General features: G+C 37.4%; 1 protein-coding gene across 1 annotated transcript in view; it reads right to left on the bottom strand.

Annotated features, from left to right (window-relative positions):
* The window catches only part of HEATR5A (HEAT repeat containing 5A), a 116,378-nt gene that overhangs the window by 24,269 nt on the left and 74,258 nt on the right, over window positions 1-17,851 (bottom strand). Inside the window, exons 22-27 of the mRNA XM_024551343.4 lie at window positions 14,653-14,791; window positions 11,748-11,927; window positions 4,906-5,145; window positions 3,239-3,420; window positions 1,698-1,766; window positions 166-345 (exon numbers count right to left, since the gene is read on the bottom strand). Coding sequence (XP_024407111.2) covers window positions 166-345; window positions 1,698-1,766; window positions 3,239-3,420; window positions 4,906-5,145; window positions 11,748-11,927; window positions 14,653-14,791 — 990 coding nt within the window. The remainder of the gene's footprint in view (window positions 1-165; window positions 346-1,697; window positions 1,767-3,238; window positions 3,421-4,905; window positions 5,146-11,747; window positions 11,928-14,652; window positions 14,792-17,851) is intronic.

Here is a 17,851-nt window from a genome sequence, read left to right as displayed (position 1 = left end):
AATTTTCACTGGCTATTATAAAGTCTCTCTGGCTCATGACTGGCCCTGCTGAAAACAGCAGATAAAAAGGAGTTTTTTGTGTTTTAAAAAGTTAATTTCAGTTTATGGTCTAAGGTGTTTATTAACAATTTCCAAAATTCCCATTATAAACTGAGAAGCACTAACCTCTGCCCAGGCTTTTAGCACGGCTAAGATCTCCATTGTAGAAGCACTTTCATTATATAAGTGACTTAGAGCTTCTTTTCCAGCCTGTATTTTTGTTAATGATGAAACAAGCAAATGATGAACTCTTCGGAGATCATTAAGGTCACTTACAACTCCACTTGCTATCCAGGCACTGCAAACCTGGTTTTTAAGAAAATAAAAAGTTACATTTAAAAATTACAGACCTTTCCCTGGGAGTTCAATCAAGGTCATTCACATTTTAGGAATCTAGTCACTGAAATCACCTTGCTATCAAGAAACACAAAGGGAAGCTGCTGATGACCCTGGAAAGCCAGCACTTCAAAAGGAGATGGAGTCTAAGGCTGAAGCAAAGAAACCAGTACTAGTATATCAAATTGAAGAGTTTCAAATGGTATGTACTTGGATAAAGCCATAGAAGGTATCAATTTAAATGTTTGGATTAACATTTGAATTAAATCTCCAATCTTGATTATTTCAGCCTATTATTTTAAAATCTGAGATTGTATGGTTAATTAATATAACTTTCTTGAAAAATAAGGTATCTAACCCTAAAACCCCAAAGAAGATTTTGATTCTTTTGAAGATATTAAAATTTTAAAAAATTTTTCTAATACAAAATATCATTAATAATTTTCCAATGCAAAAGTTTACTTAATTATCAAGGATGTTTATGGTTTTCCTGGCTCTCACAGTAGTTCTCTTCTTCTAGAGAAAATTTGTTTTCACACATATAATAAGCATACATATAAGAAAGTGATTGACACTCAGTACATGTAATGTGGTTCTCTGAGTATTGAAGGCACTCACATTTCCTGAATACAACTGAGTAAAAGAAAGTAAAGACCTGACTAAAATTAGTGTTTTTCATTATGTTTAAAATTAATTCAATTCAAGCCAGTTCTGCTTTTAATTATTTCAGGTCACTCAGGGCTGGATATTGAGTGTTTGACAACCACTCGAAGAAAAGCACCTGGTTCTTTGATACGTTAAAAAAGCACTCAATCTTACCTGAAATACAAATCTAAAGTATCCTGAGATGCCCTTTTTACTTCATCACATAGACAAAAAAGTCAAAAAGTTTGACAGTTCACAATACTGCTTAAAGTATGAGACAACAGGTACTGGCATACAACTCATAAAAACCCTGTAATACACTCTTTAGCTCAGCAATTTAATTTGGAGAATTCGTTTTACAGGTATGTGTGCACCCAGTGAAATGACCTATGCAGAAAGTCCTTCTCGCTAGCACCACTTAAAAGAGCAAAAGATGAAAACCCCGATTTATTTGTCACTGATTAAATAAATTATGCCTTATCTGTATACGGGATTACCATGCAATTATACAAAAGAGGAAATTCTCTAAATATAAAAAGTAAAGAAAAAGGAGCAGCTGAGATTAATGGTTAGAAAACTATAACATAAAACTGTGGCATCAAATAATTGGAGAATTTGCTTCCAAAGAGAGGGTTTTACTCCTTAAGCTTTACCTTTTTAGGCAGGTACCCATTTACCTGGCATGCTTTGGCAGTGACATCAGGTGGCGTCTCTGAAGTGAAGGCTGGTCTAAGTGCTGCTCCTACCTAGCAAAAAAGTATATGCCATATCAAGATCAGTACGTAAGACAGCACGAACTCTTTTTCATTTTAATGTTATTAAAATTGTTTATTTACCATAGGTATTATAGACACCTACTGTTTCTGCCAGCCCAGCATATCCCAATCTTCCTTTAGGGAATCTTCTTTCTCCCTAAGTCTTAGCCCATGCTGTTGCTGTGGAGCTGCCGGCACTGCCCTGCTCCAGAGACCCACGTGGGATCATGAAAGCCCCCCTTAAGACTTTTGCTAGGAGTGCTGGGAAAGAAGCACTGTCTCTCATAAGATTCTGGGTGCTAACAGAACCATCTTGATGCGCTGGGAGAGCGCAACTTTGAGAATACTGTGAAGCCAGTGTTGAGCCAACTAAGATTTCTCAAAACTAATTTCCTTTTCTGCTAAGTGAGTTGTAATTTATTCCTATCATTTGCAATTTTAAGGGGACTAAAAATATAACAAGATCTCTTCTTAATTAGGTTGAATTATAACATTTTGTTCTAATACGATAGTTTTAGGTAACACCACGCCCTTCCTTTTGCTTTCTCCCTAAGCATACACTGGCACCACGCACTGGGAAAATGTGATGGACAGAGCCAACGACTGGTGAACTGCTCTGGCCTCTGTAACCACTGGCCGTCAGAAGCTGCCTCTGATCCTAATGAGAGATACCCTGGGAGGAATGCTGCCGCAGGATTACATGCAATGTGCGTGGTGTAACATGTGCTGATTCTGTCATCTTCCCGGGTCTTCCGAACGTCTCAATACACCAAACATCAGTTAAAAAGATTACAGAACCAGTATTAGAAACCTGAACTCTTGTTAAGCCCAGAAAAAAAAAAAAAAGAAAGAAAAAAGGGTGGATACACCTATTCTAGTAACTATGATTTGAAAATAGCCTAAATGGAATGTTTAGTAATGACTTAGTGTTATCTTATGCCTAGTCAGATATTTTATAAAAAGTTTCATTACCAAAATTCTGTATTTTCCTAAATTATCATAAAGGTTTTAATGATAAAAATTAACCTTTAATGTTATAAAAGACCTATTTTATATACCATTTTGCATTTACCTGAAGATTTCTTCAAACATATGCATTTTTTATATACTGATTATAATGGTGATATATAAGCACAGATAGTCATTTATGTATTAAAAGGTGACATGTCAATTAGTTTCACAGACTTTAAAAAAAGATTATTTTTTAGAGAGGGGAAGGGAGGGAGAAAGAGAGGGAGAGAAACATCGATGTGAGAGAGAAATAACGACTGGTTACCTCTCACACACACCCTGAACCGGGACCGAACCTGCAACCCAGGCATGTGCCCCAACTGGGAATCGAACCCGTGACCTTTCCCTTTGTGGGACCGTGCCCAACCAACTGAGCCACAATGGTCAAGGCAGTTGCACAGACTTTTTATCCAGATGTTTAATAATTAAATTCTCTAGCAGAAAGTGCTTACATTGGCTTGATACTGTTCCAGAATTACATGTCCTGGAAACTCTGGTTCTGGAATACTTGCAAATCTCCGAATAACAATTAACAATGTTTCAAGGCCAGAAAGACGGAGCTGGTCACTATGATCTGTGGCAGCCATAAAAGCCATGCGAATTAAGTCGGCAAGATGAAGCACCAAAAAGTCATCTATAAGATTAAAAAAATCTTATCAAGAAAAAGAGTATGATGGAACTAAGATTTATGTTAAGTTTTGTAATTTAATTTCATAATCTAGACATTCTTTTAAGTATCTCTAATTTGAGTTACTGTTTGGTTTTATAATTTGTAAAATAAAAACTTGAAAGCTGGGTTTAAGGCACCACTGGAAATACACAGAAAAACTATATCAAAGCAAGTAATTATTCAGCTATTCAAAAACCAAAGACAGAATTAGCATCTTTTAAAAGGGTGCTAATAGTACCTTCAATAAAAATTTAGATTAGACTTTCTGATAGAAGTACCTGGGAAGGTACTTAGTAGACTGTGGGTTTTGATGAATTAATCAGTAATTTAATTACTCTTTATATCAAGTTGAAGCTAAAAGACTTGATGTTCTTAAAAAAAAATAACTTTATGTACTGCTTTAAATGGACTAGATTACCTTATTTTTGTATGTCTTGCCACACATTCAAATGATGGGAATATAAAAAACATTTCTGGGTACAAAATTACAAATGGAAATTCTTTCCATTCCTACAACACATTCTTTGGTATAATAATTCTACCAGGGAAGAACATAAGACAATCACTTAACAATGTTCCAACAACAAAATGTTTAGGGTACAATTAACCTTTACCTAAAATATGTTTGAGACTAATCCAAGGAAGAATAGCTATAGTTCACAGTGAAGAAACCAACTCATCTTAATAAGGGCCGATCACAATTTTAAATGGGAGCACAGTAATCAGTAAGCATCTATGATATATTGATTTTATACTATCAGTATCTAGCACAGTCCTCATCACAAATAAAGAAACTCAATAAATGCTGCTTGAAAAATCCTTAAAACAGAGATACCTAATTCATATTCTCAGACTGGTAATGGGAACATTTTGTTTTATAATTCCTTCGCCTGGTAAAGAGTATTTTCAAAGCATTTAGATATGTACATTGCCACCTTTGAACATGTACTGAAGTCAATTCAAAAAACCAGACATCAAACCATAAAACACATATTTAGGCAACAATAATAATAAAACTGAAGAAAAGGTTAAAATGGTCTTAAAACTATGTTTACATTGAGAAAGACTCAAATATTTTCTTAGTAATATTCATGGAACCAAGATAATGTATAAGTAAAACTGCTGTAAGTTGTAACTCAGAAAATAAGTTTTGGGAAGTACCTAACAGACATACTACTTTTAAGACCATAATTACTCTCTATAAACTTAACTCATTTTCCATGTCCATTAGGCAAGCGCATGCCAATTTAAGAAGCTTATTCATTAAAAATGTATTTAAACATTTAAAATATACTACACTTACAGTTTACATAAAGGTTATAGTCAGTTTCATAACTGATTTGGAGGAATAAAAATCTATTAGTTTTACTTTTTAAATGAATATTAAAAACATAAGCAGACAGCATTTCTACGTATATCATTTGTTTTTTTTATTATTATGCCACTTACTTCTTGAATCCTTTCTTTTCATTTCTTGTGCTAATGCAATGTCAAAATGCGCACAGTGTGCGTTCTCACACTGGTTAATTATCCTACAGACACATTCGGCAGCGAAGACTCTGGTGGCCCATCGAGGATTGGTGAAGGGATGGAATTTGTCTCCATTTCTGGGGGTCAGAACTGAGGCATCATCCCCTTTATCACCTTCCTCTTCTTGCATTGTATCCACACAAGTTACAGCTATAAAATCTTTTACCAAGGAAGAATACATGTAATTATAATCAATTTGAAGATATATTTATAAAGGAACACAAATGACTTCAAATTCAGAACGTAATTACTGTTGATCAATCAATCATACATCTTTTTACAATGTAAAATAATCATTTGTAATACAGATAACAGTGATATTTAAAGAAGTGCTGTTAGAACTACTGCAGGTAAAAGAAAGAAAGTTGTTAAATTACATGCTAAATGAAAAACTGAGTAAGATACTAGATACTAGGTAATTATCAATCCTCTGTATTAAGGAAGATCAAAATTCTCTAGTAGGGAATGTAGTGGATTACACTGGGTATGCCATTTTAACAATGTGGCCTTGAACGGATTTAAGAAGGTTCCCGAACCCACTGAAAATGTCTGAAGTATTTTCCTTTGAAGAGACAGACCCACTGCTGACATTACAGTCTCACGCTGTCCTGAAAACCAGAGCCGCTGAGTAGGGAAGTGCATGTATTTCCTCTTTGTACTCAGTGTTAACTTACTAACTGTACTTAAAAATGAAACTAACGCCACAGAAACCAACTAATTTTTCTTAAATTATCTTGTATGTCAACATTTTTTGAGTGTGTTATGAAAGATAATAAAGATATCACAAATAAAGTCATGGAAAAGTCCTGTCTTATGACTGAGAAGTCAACAGAAACTGAAATGTATGTTTTCCAAGTAAAAATGGATAGGACCAAACTACAAGATACAATGGACAAATGGTAAAATAAAATTGAGTTAGTAAGCTCAGAGAGTATAAATGCAAAATTAAAAAAAAAGACAGGTGAGGCACCAGAAGAGCGTAATCAAACTCTCACATGCACACACACATTTTCTTTTAAGTAAAAGCCCTTGTAAGGTACGCAGTAGGGATAGAAGAGAGCATTCAAGAAGGAAAATGTGGAGAAGAATGGTTGAAAGAGCAGGTCCAAATCACTGGAAAAGAAGAGGACCACTAAGAATCAAGGTAGAGACTTCCACTCAGGATAGCAGCACAGGCAGACATGGCTTCCCTCTTCATACAACCACATCAACATTACAACTAAATAAAATAACCACCATAGCTCAGAGCCGTCAGCAATTGAGTTGCATAAAAGTCTCTTGACAACTACAGAATTAAACAAACCACATCCATCCAGACTGGTAGGAGGGGCGTACACCCAGAATGGGCTGGTCCCACACCCACGTGTGGTGGATAAAAATTTGGGAGGGATATCAAGGGAGCGAGGAGTCTCACCCCACACCAGCTACCCCACCCAGCCCTGGGTTCCAGTGCCAGGTAGGTAAGTCCTCACAACTTTTGGCTGCAAAAACCATCAGGGATTGAATTGGTGGAAGAAACTTCTAGAGCCCCAAGCAATTCCTCTTAAACAACCCACACACAGACTTACTCATATTCACTCCCTCTGAGCTCCCACAATGGGGCAGCAACTTGAAAGGCACCAGGGTCATATAAGAGAAAACGAAGTGTTTGGCAACCAGGTGAGCAGAGGCCATTCCCCTTTTTCTAACCTCCCCCCCCCCCGCCCCCCCCAGCCAGCAAGCTACTTCGATATATATCTGAGACTCCATCAACCTCGCTAACACTGTCTGACCCGCCCTGGAGATCCCCAGAGACGCTGCCCCACACAACTTACGGGCCCACCTACTTTTTCTTATGAATGGCCAGTCTTGGCTCCTGCTTCCTAAATCCTATCAAACAAGCAACAGCTGGCCTTAGTGAGCCCTAGGCCCGGCACTAGCAGCAGCCAACCTGGATTCTCAACTTCACTTTGCCTGGGAATCTCTAAGCCCAGCACAAGCAGCAGCCGCCTCAGACTGCTTTACAGCACAGGCAGGGTGGCCCTGGGCAAAACACAGGTGGAGGCCGACCTTGACCAGCACCACCTGGGAAACCCCAGGGCCTGCACACCCAGCGGACAGCTACAGACCGTGTAGGAGCACCACCACCCTGCTCCTGCAGAGCTGATACACCACGGCGGGCGGAGGTTGATGGTGAGTAGTCACAGATAATCCTTGCAGTGGACAGGCCTGGATAAATCCCTCCCATTGATGTGCCAAGAGCAACAAGGGCTCAACTACAACAGGAGGGTGTACTCAGCCCATACAAAGGGCATATCTTGAATACGCAGCTTGTGTGATAGGAGAGGCTGTGCCACTGGACCCTACAGGACATCTACTATAGTAGGCCACATTACTAAGACAGGGAGTCAAAGCAGCTCCATCTAATACACAGAAACAAACACAGGCAAGCTGCCAAAATGAGGAGACCTAGAGACATGGCCCAAATGAAAGATCGAAACTCCAGATAAAGAGGTAAATGAAATGGAGATAAGTAATCTAGCAGATGCAATGTTCAAACTACTGGTTATAAGGATGCTCAAGGAAATTAGTGAGGACCTCAACAGCATAAAAACAACCCAGTCAGAAAGGAAAGTTACACTAATGGAAATGAAGACAAATTTACAGAAAAACAACAGTAGAGTGGATGAAGCCAAGAACCAAATCAATGATTTGGAACATAAAAGAAAAAAACAACCAATCAGAACAAGAAGAAAAAAGAATCCAAAAAAATGAGGAAAGTATAAGGAGACTCTGGGACAAATTCAAGGGGTCCAACGAATGGTGCCAGAAGGAGAAGAGAGCAAGAAATTGGAAATCTATTTTTTAAAAATAATGAAAGAAAACTTCCTTAATTTGGTGAAGGAAATAGACATGCAAGTTCAAGAAGCAAGAGAATCTCAAACAAGATGGATGCAAAGAGGCCCACTCTAAGACACATCATAATTAAGGTTAAAAGACAAAGAAAGAATCTTAAAAGCAGCAAGAGAAAAGTTAGTTACCTACAGGGGGGTTTCCCTAATACTATGAGCTTATTTCTCTAAAGAAACCTTACAGGCAAGAAGGGCTGGAAAGAAGTATTCAAAGTCATGAAAGGCAAGGACCTACATCCAAGATTACTCTATCCAGCAAAGCTATCATTTAGAATGGAAGGGCAGATAAAGTGCTTCCCAGATAAGGTCAAGTTAAAGGAGTTCATCTTCACCAAGCCCTTATTATATGAAATGTTAAAGGGAGTTACCTAGGAAAAAGAAGATCAAAACTATGAACAGTAAAATGGCAACAAACTCACAACAACCTAAAAAAACAAAACAAAAGCAACCTGAGCAAATAACTAGAACAGGAACAGAATCACAGAAATGGAGATCAGATGGAAGGTTATCAGTGTGGTGGGGGGAAGATCGGGGAAAAAGGTACATAGAATAAAAAGCATAGGAGAACCAAGATGGCGGCGTAGGTAGACACACTGCTCCTCCTCCCACAACCAGAACTGACAGAAAATCGAACGGCAAGGAAGTCCGACACCAAGGAGATAAAAAAATAAACGTTCATCCAGACCGGTAGGAGGGGTGGAGACGGGCACTGGGGCGGAGAGGACTCGCGTGGCCGTGGCAGGACCGAGACTGGCGGAGTGTGGGATGAACGGGGCAGGCAGTGTGACCACTAGCAGACCCCTCGGCCCCACATTCACACACAGATAAACCGAGAGGGCCGGACTCAGAGTAGCGGAGAACAGGGCAGGCAGAGCGGTGGGTAGCAGGCCCCACAACCCCACATTCGCGCACAGATAAACCAGGACGAATGGTGGGGAGCGAAGCAGACCTCGCAACCCAGGGCTCCAGCTCGGGGAAATAAAGCCTCAAACCTCTGAGTGAAAACACCCATGGGGGTTGGGGCAGCAGCAGGAGAGACTCCCAGCCTCACAGGAGAGGTCGTTGGAGAGACCCACAGGGGCCTGGGGTGTGCACAAGCCCACCCACTCGGGAATCAGCACCAGAGGGGCCCAATTTGATTGTGGGTAGCAGAGGGAGTGAATGAAATCCAGCAGAGAGTGGAGCAAGTGCCATTGCTCCCTCTCCGCCCCTCCCCCACATATAGCTTCACAGCGCAGCGACCAGCGTTGCCTCGCCCCGGTGAACACCTAAGGCTCTGCCCCATTATGTAACAGGCATGCCAAGACCAAAAAAAAATGGCCCAAATGACAGAACACTTCAAAGCTCCAGAAATAATTCAACTAAGCAGCAAACAGATAGCCAACCTATCAGATGCACAGTTCAAAACACTGGTAATCAAGAAGCTCAAAGAATTGGTTGAATTTGGTTGAAAACTAGATGAAAAAATGAAGGCTATGCTAAGAGAGACAAAGGAAAATGTACAGGGAACCAATAGTGATGGGAAGGAAACTGGGACTCAAATCAACGGTGTGGACCAGAAGGAAGAAAGAAACAACCAACCAGAAAAGAATGAAGAAACAAGAACTTGGAAAAATGAGGAGAGGCTTAGGAACCTCCAGGACATCTTGGAACGTTCCAACATCCGAATGATAGGGGTACCAGAAGGAGAAGAGGAAGAACAAAAAATTGAAAACTTATTTGAACAAATAATGAAGGAGAATTTCCCTCATCTGGCAAAGGAAACTTCCAGGAAGTCCAGGAAGCTCAGAGAGTTCCAAGGAAGCTGGACCCAAGGAGGAACACACCAAGGCACATCATAATTCCATTAGCCAAGATGAAACAGAAGGAGAGAATCTTAGAAGCAGCAAGAGAAAAGTTAGTTACCTACAGGGGAGTTTCCCTAACACTATGAGCTTATTTCTCTAAAGAGACCTTGCAGGCAAGAAGGGCTGGAAAGAAGTATTCAAAGTCATGAAAGGCAAGGACCTACAACCTAGATTAGTCTCTCCAGTAAAGCTTTCACTTAGAATGGAAGGGCAGATAAAGCGCTTCCCAGATAAGGTCAAGTTAAAGGAGTTCATCATCACCAAGCCCTTACTATATGAAATGTTAAAGGGACTTATCTAAGAAAAAGATAAAAAAATATGAACATAAGAATGACAGCAAACTCACAGTTATTAACAACCACCCCTAAAACAGAAACAAAATCAAACTAAGCAAACAACTAGAACAGGAACAGAACCTCAGAAATGGAGCTCACATGGAGGGTTATCAACATGGGAGTGGGGGGGGGTGGAGGAGGGGAAAGGTACAGAGAATAAGTAGCATAAATGATAGGTGGAAAATAGACAGGGGGAGGGTAAGAATAGTGTAGAAAATGTAGAAGCCAAAGAACTTATAAGTATGACCCATGGACATGAGCTATAGCGGGGGAATGTGGAAGAGAGGGGGTGGGCAGGATGGAGTGGGGTGGGCAGGATGGAGTGGAGTGGGGGGGGAATGGGACAAATGTAATTGCATAATCAATAAATATATTTTTTAAAAAAGAATACAAAGCATAATTGGTAGATACAAAATAGAAAAAGGGAGGTTAAGAATAGTATGGGAAAGAGGGAGATTAAGAATAGTATGAAAATGGAGAAACCAAAGAACTTTTATGTATGACCCATGGAAATGAACCAAGGGAAAGGAATGCTGGTGGGAGGGGGGTGCACGGCAGAGGGTGAGAATGGGGAGGACAAAAGTGGGTCAAGTATAATAGCATAATCAATAAAATATACTAAAAAAAGCAGTACAAACAGGTAGTTACAGAATAGCTATGGGGAGGTAAAGTACAGTGTAGGAAATGGAGTAGCCAAGGAACTTACAGGCATGACTCATGGACATGGACATGAACAATGGTGTGGGGACTGCCTGAGGGAGTGGGTGTGCTGGGTAGAGCGGGATAAAAGGGGGAAAGTGAGGACAAGTGTAATAGCATAATCAATGAAATATAACTTAAAAAAGAATCAAGATAGACAGTGGAGATGTAAAAAATTAAAATATCCCAGAATTTTATGGTACCTTTCTCCCTTTCACATAATTGCAAAGATCAGAGCCACACTAAGTTATAACCTGAGTATATGGGTTGAAAGTTACGGAAATATCGGAGGAAGCTGAGTTTTAAAGTGCTGCAAACTAAGGTTTGACTCTATCTCTGTGTGTCTTTGGGCAATTACTTAACCTTTCCAAGTCTTCTTGCCTGTGTGTAAAATGGAATAATACTGCCTATGCATAGGATGGGTAAAGAGTTGTAGAACAGAATTGGTTTCCATCTTCTTTCTTCCTCATTTATTTTCTCTCTCAAAGGATATAAATTTTAAAGTTTCTAACACACTTTCTCACTAACAATTATCTTATGCTAGTAAAGAGATTAGGAAATAACATGAATTTCAAACACTATTTGAATCTACCATTATTAAATATGGAGAAACTGGCTTGCTTAAAATGCCATAACCTTTGGTGAATTTGCTATTATGTTGACTTGAGGCAATCCCTCACATATTTATTACATGTATGAAAACAAATAATGGAGCTACTATAAGTTAGTTCATCCTTTTTGTAGCATAAGTAACGACTCTACTTTTTACTCTGTTTTACCCAGGAAAGTCATGTAAGACAATCAAGAGAAAAAAAGCAGGCTAAGTGTTAGACTTTAACACTAGCACTAGACTCTTCATTTGAAGAAACCCACAAGCAACTGTAATCCAAATATTCACACAAGACTGATGAATCATCACTGGCAAACAACTTTATTTAACATTTTTACTTTCAATTTTATTATTTCGATTGGTAGTCACCAGTACTTACCAGCTGATGCAGCAAGTACATCTTTACAAAGCTTTAACCAAAATGAAAGTTTATCCACTGCCATAGACGTGAGCATATGATTTAAAGTCTCTTTGATATCATGGCACAATCTGTGATCTGTCTCTTTGTCTAGTAAGGCCAGTAATGCTCCTTCAAGTCCTACTTCTCTGATGTTAGCATCTGACAAGAAGAAAACCGATGATCTAAGTAATACAGAAAACAAAACTGCCACGTAAGAAGCACACATATTCAGCAGTTATTAAAGTATTACATGCCAGTATATTTTATTTTATTTTTCTGTGTATGCTCCCACACTAGGACTAAGCAGCCAAAATGAATGCTTAGCACACTCTCGAGGAAGCGCATCTGGTGCCTGATGCCACCAGAACAGTGACGGAGGCCACTGGAGGAAGAAGACAGGACATTCATCTCCCAGCTGTACCACCACCACAGGAATGAGTCTGTCTGGACGGCCGACTACTGCTGGAGCATCCCAGTATATTTTAAAGAACTAGTCCAAACACTGTGCCTTAACTTGCTGAGGTCTATTTAGTCCACGGTTAGTTTGGTATTATTCATGATGCTATACTGTTATTTTTAATGCAATGTTATTGAAAGGTAAGTATTTAGTGAGATTTATTAATGTTTTCCTTAAATTAGGTCAACATTTTAACCCAGTTAATATTCAATACTTAAACTTTAATTTTTTTTTAAAATCCTTACCTGAGGACATTTTCCCATTGCTTTTAGAGAGAGAGGAAGGGAGAAAGAGAAACATCAACTGGCTGCCTTTGAATGTGCACAGACCAGGAATAGCAGGCACCTGGACCAGGGATTGAACACGCGACCCAGGCACGTGCCCTGACTGGGAATCGAACCCATAATCTTTCTGTTACAGGATGATGCTCCAACCAACTGAATCATACTGGCCAGGGTTCAATACTTAAACTTTTATACAATGTTTCCTGGTATGATTATTTTATTTTCTCTCTAAATTTAATTTCAAATAATCATAGTTAAGTTTTCCTTACTCTGGTAAGAAAAAGATTTTAAATTTATTAACATGAAGAATAAAACTCAGAAAGAAAACAACTACTGCACGAAGGACAATGTTTAATTACTACAACTAACTAAAGAATGTTACTAAATTAATATAAATTACTACATAATATTCTCATTGCAAAGTAATAAAGTCTCTCAATGAAAAATACAACCCTTGATCCAGCATCTATTTCCTCTAATTCTGGAAATGCTAAAAGAACAAATTTTCTCTTGAAGGTTTAACTCATCTAGCATTTATGAAAGCATTTATTTTCCAAAGATTTTCTACTATTAGACTACTTTAAAAGAGAAATGATCATTTAAAGTTCGGAAGGAGGCGGTAGGAATGTTTCCAATGAAGGTCTAAAGAGACAGAATAATCAATGCATGAGTGAGTCGTGACTGAATCCTAAATTTGGATGGGGATGATAGGTATAAAAAACAGCCTACTTATAATAAAGACTTCTTTTCTGGTAAGTGGAGAAATCTGTGTGAGACTTGCACATTCTATGATATTACTAAAAACCTGTTAATTTTATTAGGTGCAGAAATGATGTAAGGTTCTTGGGAAATGCAAACCAAAGCACTTAAGGGTGAACTGTCACGATGCTTGCAGCCTGCTTAGACGCTCTGGCAAAAGGCCTGGATGACTGCATGAACGGAAAGAGGGAAGGAGATGTGAAGTGAGTGTCATAAAGGTAGTAAGTAGGTGAGTCTATACGTTCAGTGCACATTTCTTTCAACTTTTCCATGAGTTAGAAAAATCACAAAATTTAAAAAAGAAATTATATATGAGTTCTTTACTAATTTTACTCGCATAGCTATGATGATTCTGGGAACACGTACCAGCAGCATATGGACACAATCAAAGCCTAAAGCAACAGATACATAACTGCAGTGGTGAATATAAATCAAAGGTCACTTTGGAGAGAATATCTCACAGTTAGGAGATTAAAATTTTTTGGTTCAGGTAAGTAATTACATAATAGTTTTTCACATGAGTTGTGCAACCTGTATGATGACTACTAGTATACCAGTTCAGCAATGCTGATTAACTCAAGCCTGAGCAAAAGTTTCAATGACAAAACAATGATTTAAAAAGTACAGCATGACAGTAAAAGACATTGCGGATCTGAGAAGTTTAGATAGAGGAAAGCTTTGTGAAGTCTGAGACGTAACTGTGTGATAGCACGTTGGAAACTATATACATAAAAGTATGATATCATTACTATTTTTGTAGGCTGTTTGAATTTATATGCATGTTTGTGTTACTCACATAATTTTAAAATGAAGGGATATATATTTAAAACAAATCTTACTGCCTAAGAAATCCTTTAATTCAGCTCTAAACTATAGAAGAAGGGGTATAAAAAGTCCTTTAACTTGATGCAGACCCATCCATGCAGAATTTATTAAATGAGATTTTGCAGCAAGAAAGGCACATATGATAAATTACTTAAGGGCTAAATCCAATTTCAATTGACTACTATGAAAAAATTTACTCTAATCCCAATGGCTCTCAAACTTCAGTATACATTAACACAGGAATTAAAAAAACATAGATAACAAATTGCTGGGCTCCATTCCCAGATTTTGGATAGGACCCAACAGCCTGCATTTTTGACAAGCTCCTGGGTGATGTGGATGTTGCTGGTTTGGGTACCTAAGTTTGAGAACCACTGTTCTAAACCAGTAACGTCAATGGTTGGCACTACAGTCATTGTTAGCAATTATCTCTTGTAGCAGGTTTAAGAGATTATATACACACTTTTAAATTTTGTTTTAAAAACTCATATTGACACACTGAGATTTAAGATTAAAACAATCATTTTGAGCTGGAGATAATTTTGAGAAAAAGAATTACCTGGAACCAACTCTTCTCTGCTATCCTTAGCAAGTGTAACAGCATGTTCTGAAACTTCAGCTGCTTCTCTCTGCACAAGCTGACGTAAACAAGCCAGTACTGCTCTTCTCAGTAACAAATAGGGACTACAAAGATTTACCTGAAAAATACCATTTGGAAACTGAAAGAGCTGAAATTCTTGCCAGCAACTAAGTAAATCTAATAGTCACTGGACTCTTCCTAATTCTGTCCAGCTTATTGTCGGGCTGGATGCAACTTATTAAATACACAGGAATTCATATTGTTCTAGTATATGTTTTTTTTATTATAGAACTTAGAAATAACTTCAGAAGTAATACATATACTTGATTATGCAACATTTATAAACAAATCCAAGCAGAAGCCTCTTGACAGGAAGACATAAGATTTATATGAGCAAAAACAATTTTGAGATACTTTGTAAAGACTCTATCTGCAGTTTATAAATTTGTGCTCATGCAACTATATAATAATTTCTTATGATTCCCTAAGTAGAAATTTATACAAATCTACATAAGCAATATAGTATACTGGTTAAAATGGAGGTTCTGGAGTCAAACTGACTCAATTTGTGTCCTAGAACAACCACTTATTAGCTGTGTGACCTTGGGCAAGTTATTTAACCTCTCTGTACCTTAGTTTACTTATTTGTAAAATGGAGATAACACAACCCCTATCTTACAAGTTATGTTGTGAAGTTAACACAAAGAAACATGCAAAAGTGCTTAGCACAAATACCTGACAAACAGTAAATGCTCAATAAATGTTAGTTATTATTAATGCAAGTCTCTATCAACAGTATTTTATTCAGATGCCATACAGGGTAAGTGAATGCATTTTCAAATAAAGGCAGAGTTTTACTCACAAAACATATCACCAAAAATGCTCTCTAGAGAGAAACTTTACAGATAGCAAAACTTACAGATGTGTGTATCTACTTATATATGGATCTACATATATGTACACAGATATGTATATATTTTAAAGACATAAAATATTTCTGCTCAGAATGACAGACTCAATACACATTCTTTTTATTTAGTGTTTAAACAATGTTAATCTCAACAGGTTGTGTTAATAATAGGGTAAATGATATGATCGCTGATATACCTTAAATGAGCGATTAAAACAAGTCAAAGGTTTCTGGATACAAATTCTTACTCAATGATTTCATAAGTGGAATAAAGTGTAGATCTTTTGAAATGTTTTGTTTTAAATATGAATGTAAAGACTAGTTTGGTATGGTTTAAGACAATAAATATGTTTTATGACAGTGATTTTCTGAGCAAAATTTGAAAATAATGGCACAATTTTTATAATGATCTTTAGATCTGGTGTGTATAGGGGAAAAAGGACTGAAGTAGCTAAGTCTGCCAAAAAGGGCAGAGGCCTAATTCTGAGAAAAAGAGTAGCTGGCTTTTTGATATACAAGAAGAAACACATGCAAAAAGAGCTAAATCCTAAATTTTATCAAAAGCCAGAAGACAGAAAAAGTCTGTAAATATATCATCATGAAACATATGGATAGGAACCACTTTATAAATATGTTCTATTATATCCTCATGCCGTACCATGAACTCAAAAATGGGAAGAAAATGCCATTCATAAAGTCCCAAAGTAACGTCATTCCGCTCATGTTTAAAAACTGTCAGAAACTGTACACAGGGTAACAGAGAAGTTAAAATGTAAAAACATTAAGTTTAATCATGCCCAAGATTACGGCTATATTTAACAACCACCACAAAATAAGCACTCTACAAGACAATTTTTAACAAAAGTTAACAATCTACTAGTTACTTTAACTGGAGTTTTACAAGCACATCATACAAGGCAGGTGCAGCATTATTCAGGCTGGTCAAATGATCTTTTAGAGAAAGCATGCTTAAAAGTACTCTTTGGTAGAGAAAAGATTAAAGGCTGTTATACAAAGCAAAATGGGATGCTTAACATTTCCATGCCATTCTCCAGCATTTACAATAGGAAGAAGAATAGAGTGGGTTAAGGGAAACAAACCAAACATGCAAAATACAGAAATTAAATCAAACTGTAATTACAATTCCTTTCTGAAATGAATATATTAAGTCAAAATGATGCAAAATTAAGTGCAAGGAGTGAATATACCAGCTGGAGAAGGTTAGGGCGGATTTTTTAACACTGGTGTTGAATAAACACCACGGAACATGCTACACACAGTGGGTTTCGCATTAATGGTTAGCTTACACAGAGATGCAGAAGAAAACAAGAACATCTACAACCAAAAAATGACAAAGAAACAGCACTGCAAACCTCAAAAACAGTCAGGAATTGAGGGTCAGGGACCTACCAACATAGAATTATCCAACAAGATCTCCTGCACAAAAACAAATGACAGACCAGTCAAGACAAAACCAAAAGATAAATACTGGGATGACTTTGACAATACTCAACTAATAATGAAAATACAAATGTTGACAGAGCTCTATCATTAAAACTGGCTTAGCTTCAGCTTTATAGATATACCAGGAAATACTTCATTTTCTAACTTAAATATGAGTGAAGATCTTGAAATAGTCAACTCAAGATGTAAAGATATAAAATATACAATAATTTAAAAATGTACGTTTGTGTACTTGGGTTTTCCTTTGGAATCTCTCATTAAGCTTCAGTAACACACAGGGCAAGCAGACACGAGTGTGAGGGGAGTGATCTGGAATGCATTCACACGAACAGGTGGCCACCAAGAGGCAGAGTTAATGGTTCATCTCACCACAAGTTAATTATAGATTTTTTTTTACTCCTTGAAGCCAAGAGTTAAAACTGAGAGGACTCAGAATTGCTAGTGTAGCTAAGGCCACGTTCAGAATAGAGGTTAAGTAGCATGCAGTTAGAAGAAAGTCCTTTCCACTAAGATTTTTTCTTAATGATGAAAGGTATTCTGAATATTTAGGGAGTTTCAATTGATATGAAAACACCTCATGCTAAATAATTATATTCTTTGTAGAAAAGAAACTTACTACTACAGGGACTCCTCTAAAATGTAATAATAAATTCAATGTGATAAATTTAGAATAAGATTTAATAACCAAAATATGAAGACACAAAATTAATATACTAAAGTGATAGCAATTTTTTAATATGATTTCTGTGTAAGAAAAAATCATTTTTCATGAATGTTATGATTAATATGAATCAGATTTGTAAC

Source organism: Desmodus rotundus, chromosome 7, assembly GCF_022682495.2.
Source record: "Desmodus rotundus isolate HL8 chromosome 7, HLdesRot8A.1, whole genome shotgun sequence".
Classification (NCBI taxonomy): Eukaryota; Metazoa; Chordata; class Mammalia; order Chiroptera; family Phyllostomidae; genus Desmodus; species Desmodus rotundus.
The sequence above is the reverse complement of the archived record's forward strand: the minus strand, read 5'-3'. Positions and strand labels throughout refer to the sequence as shown.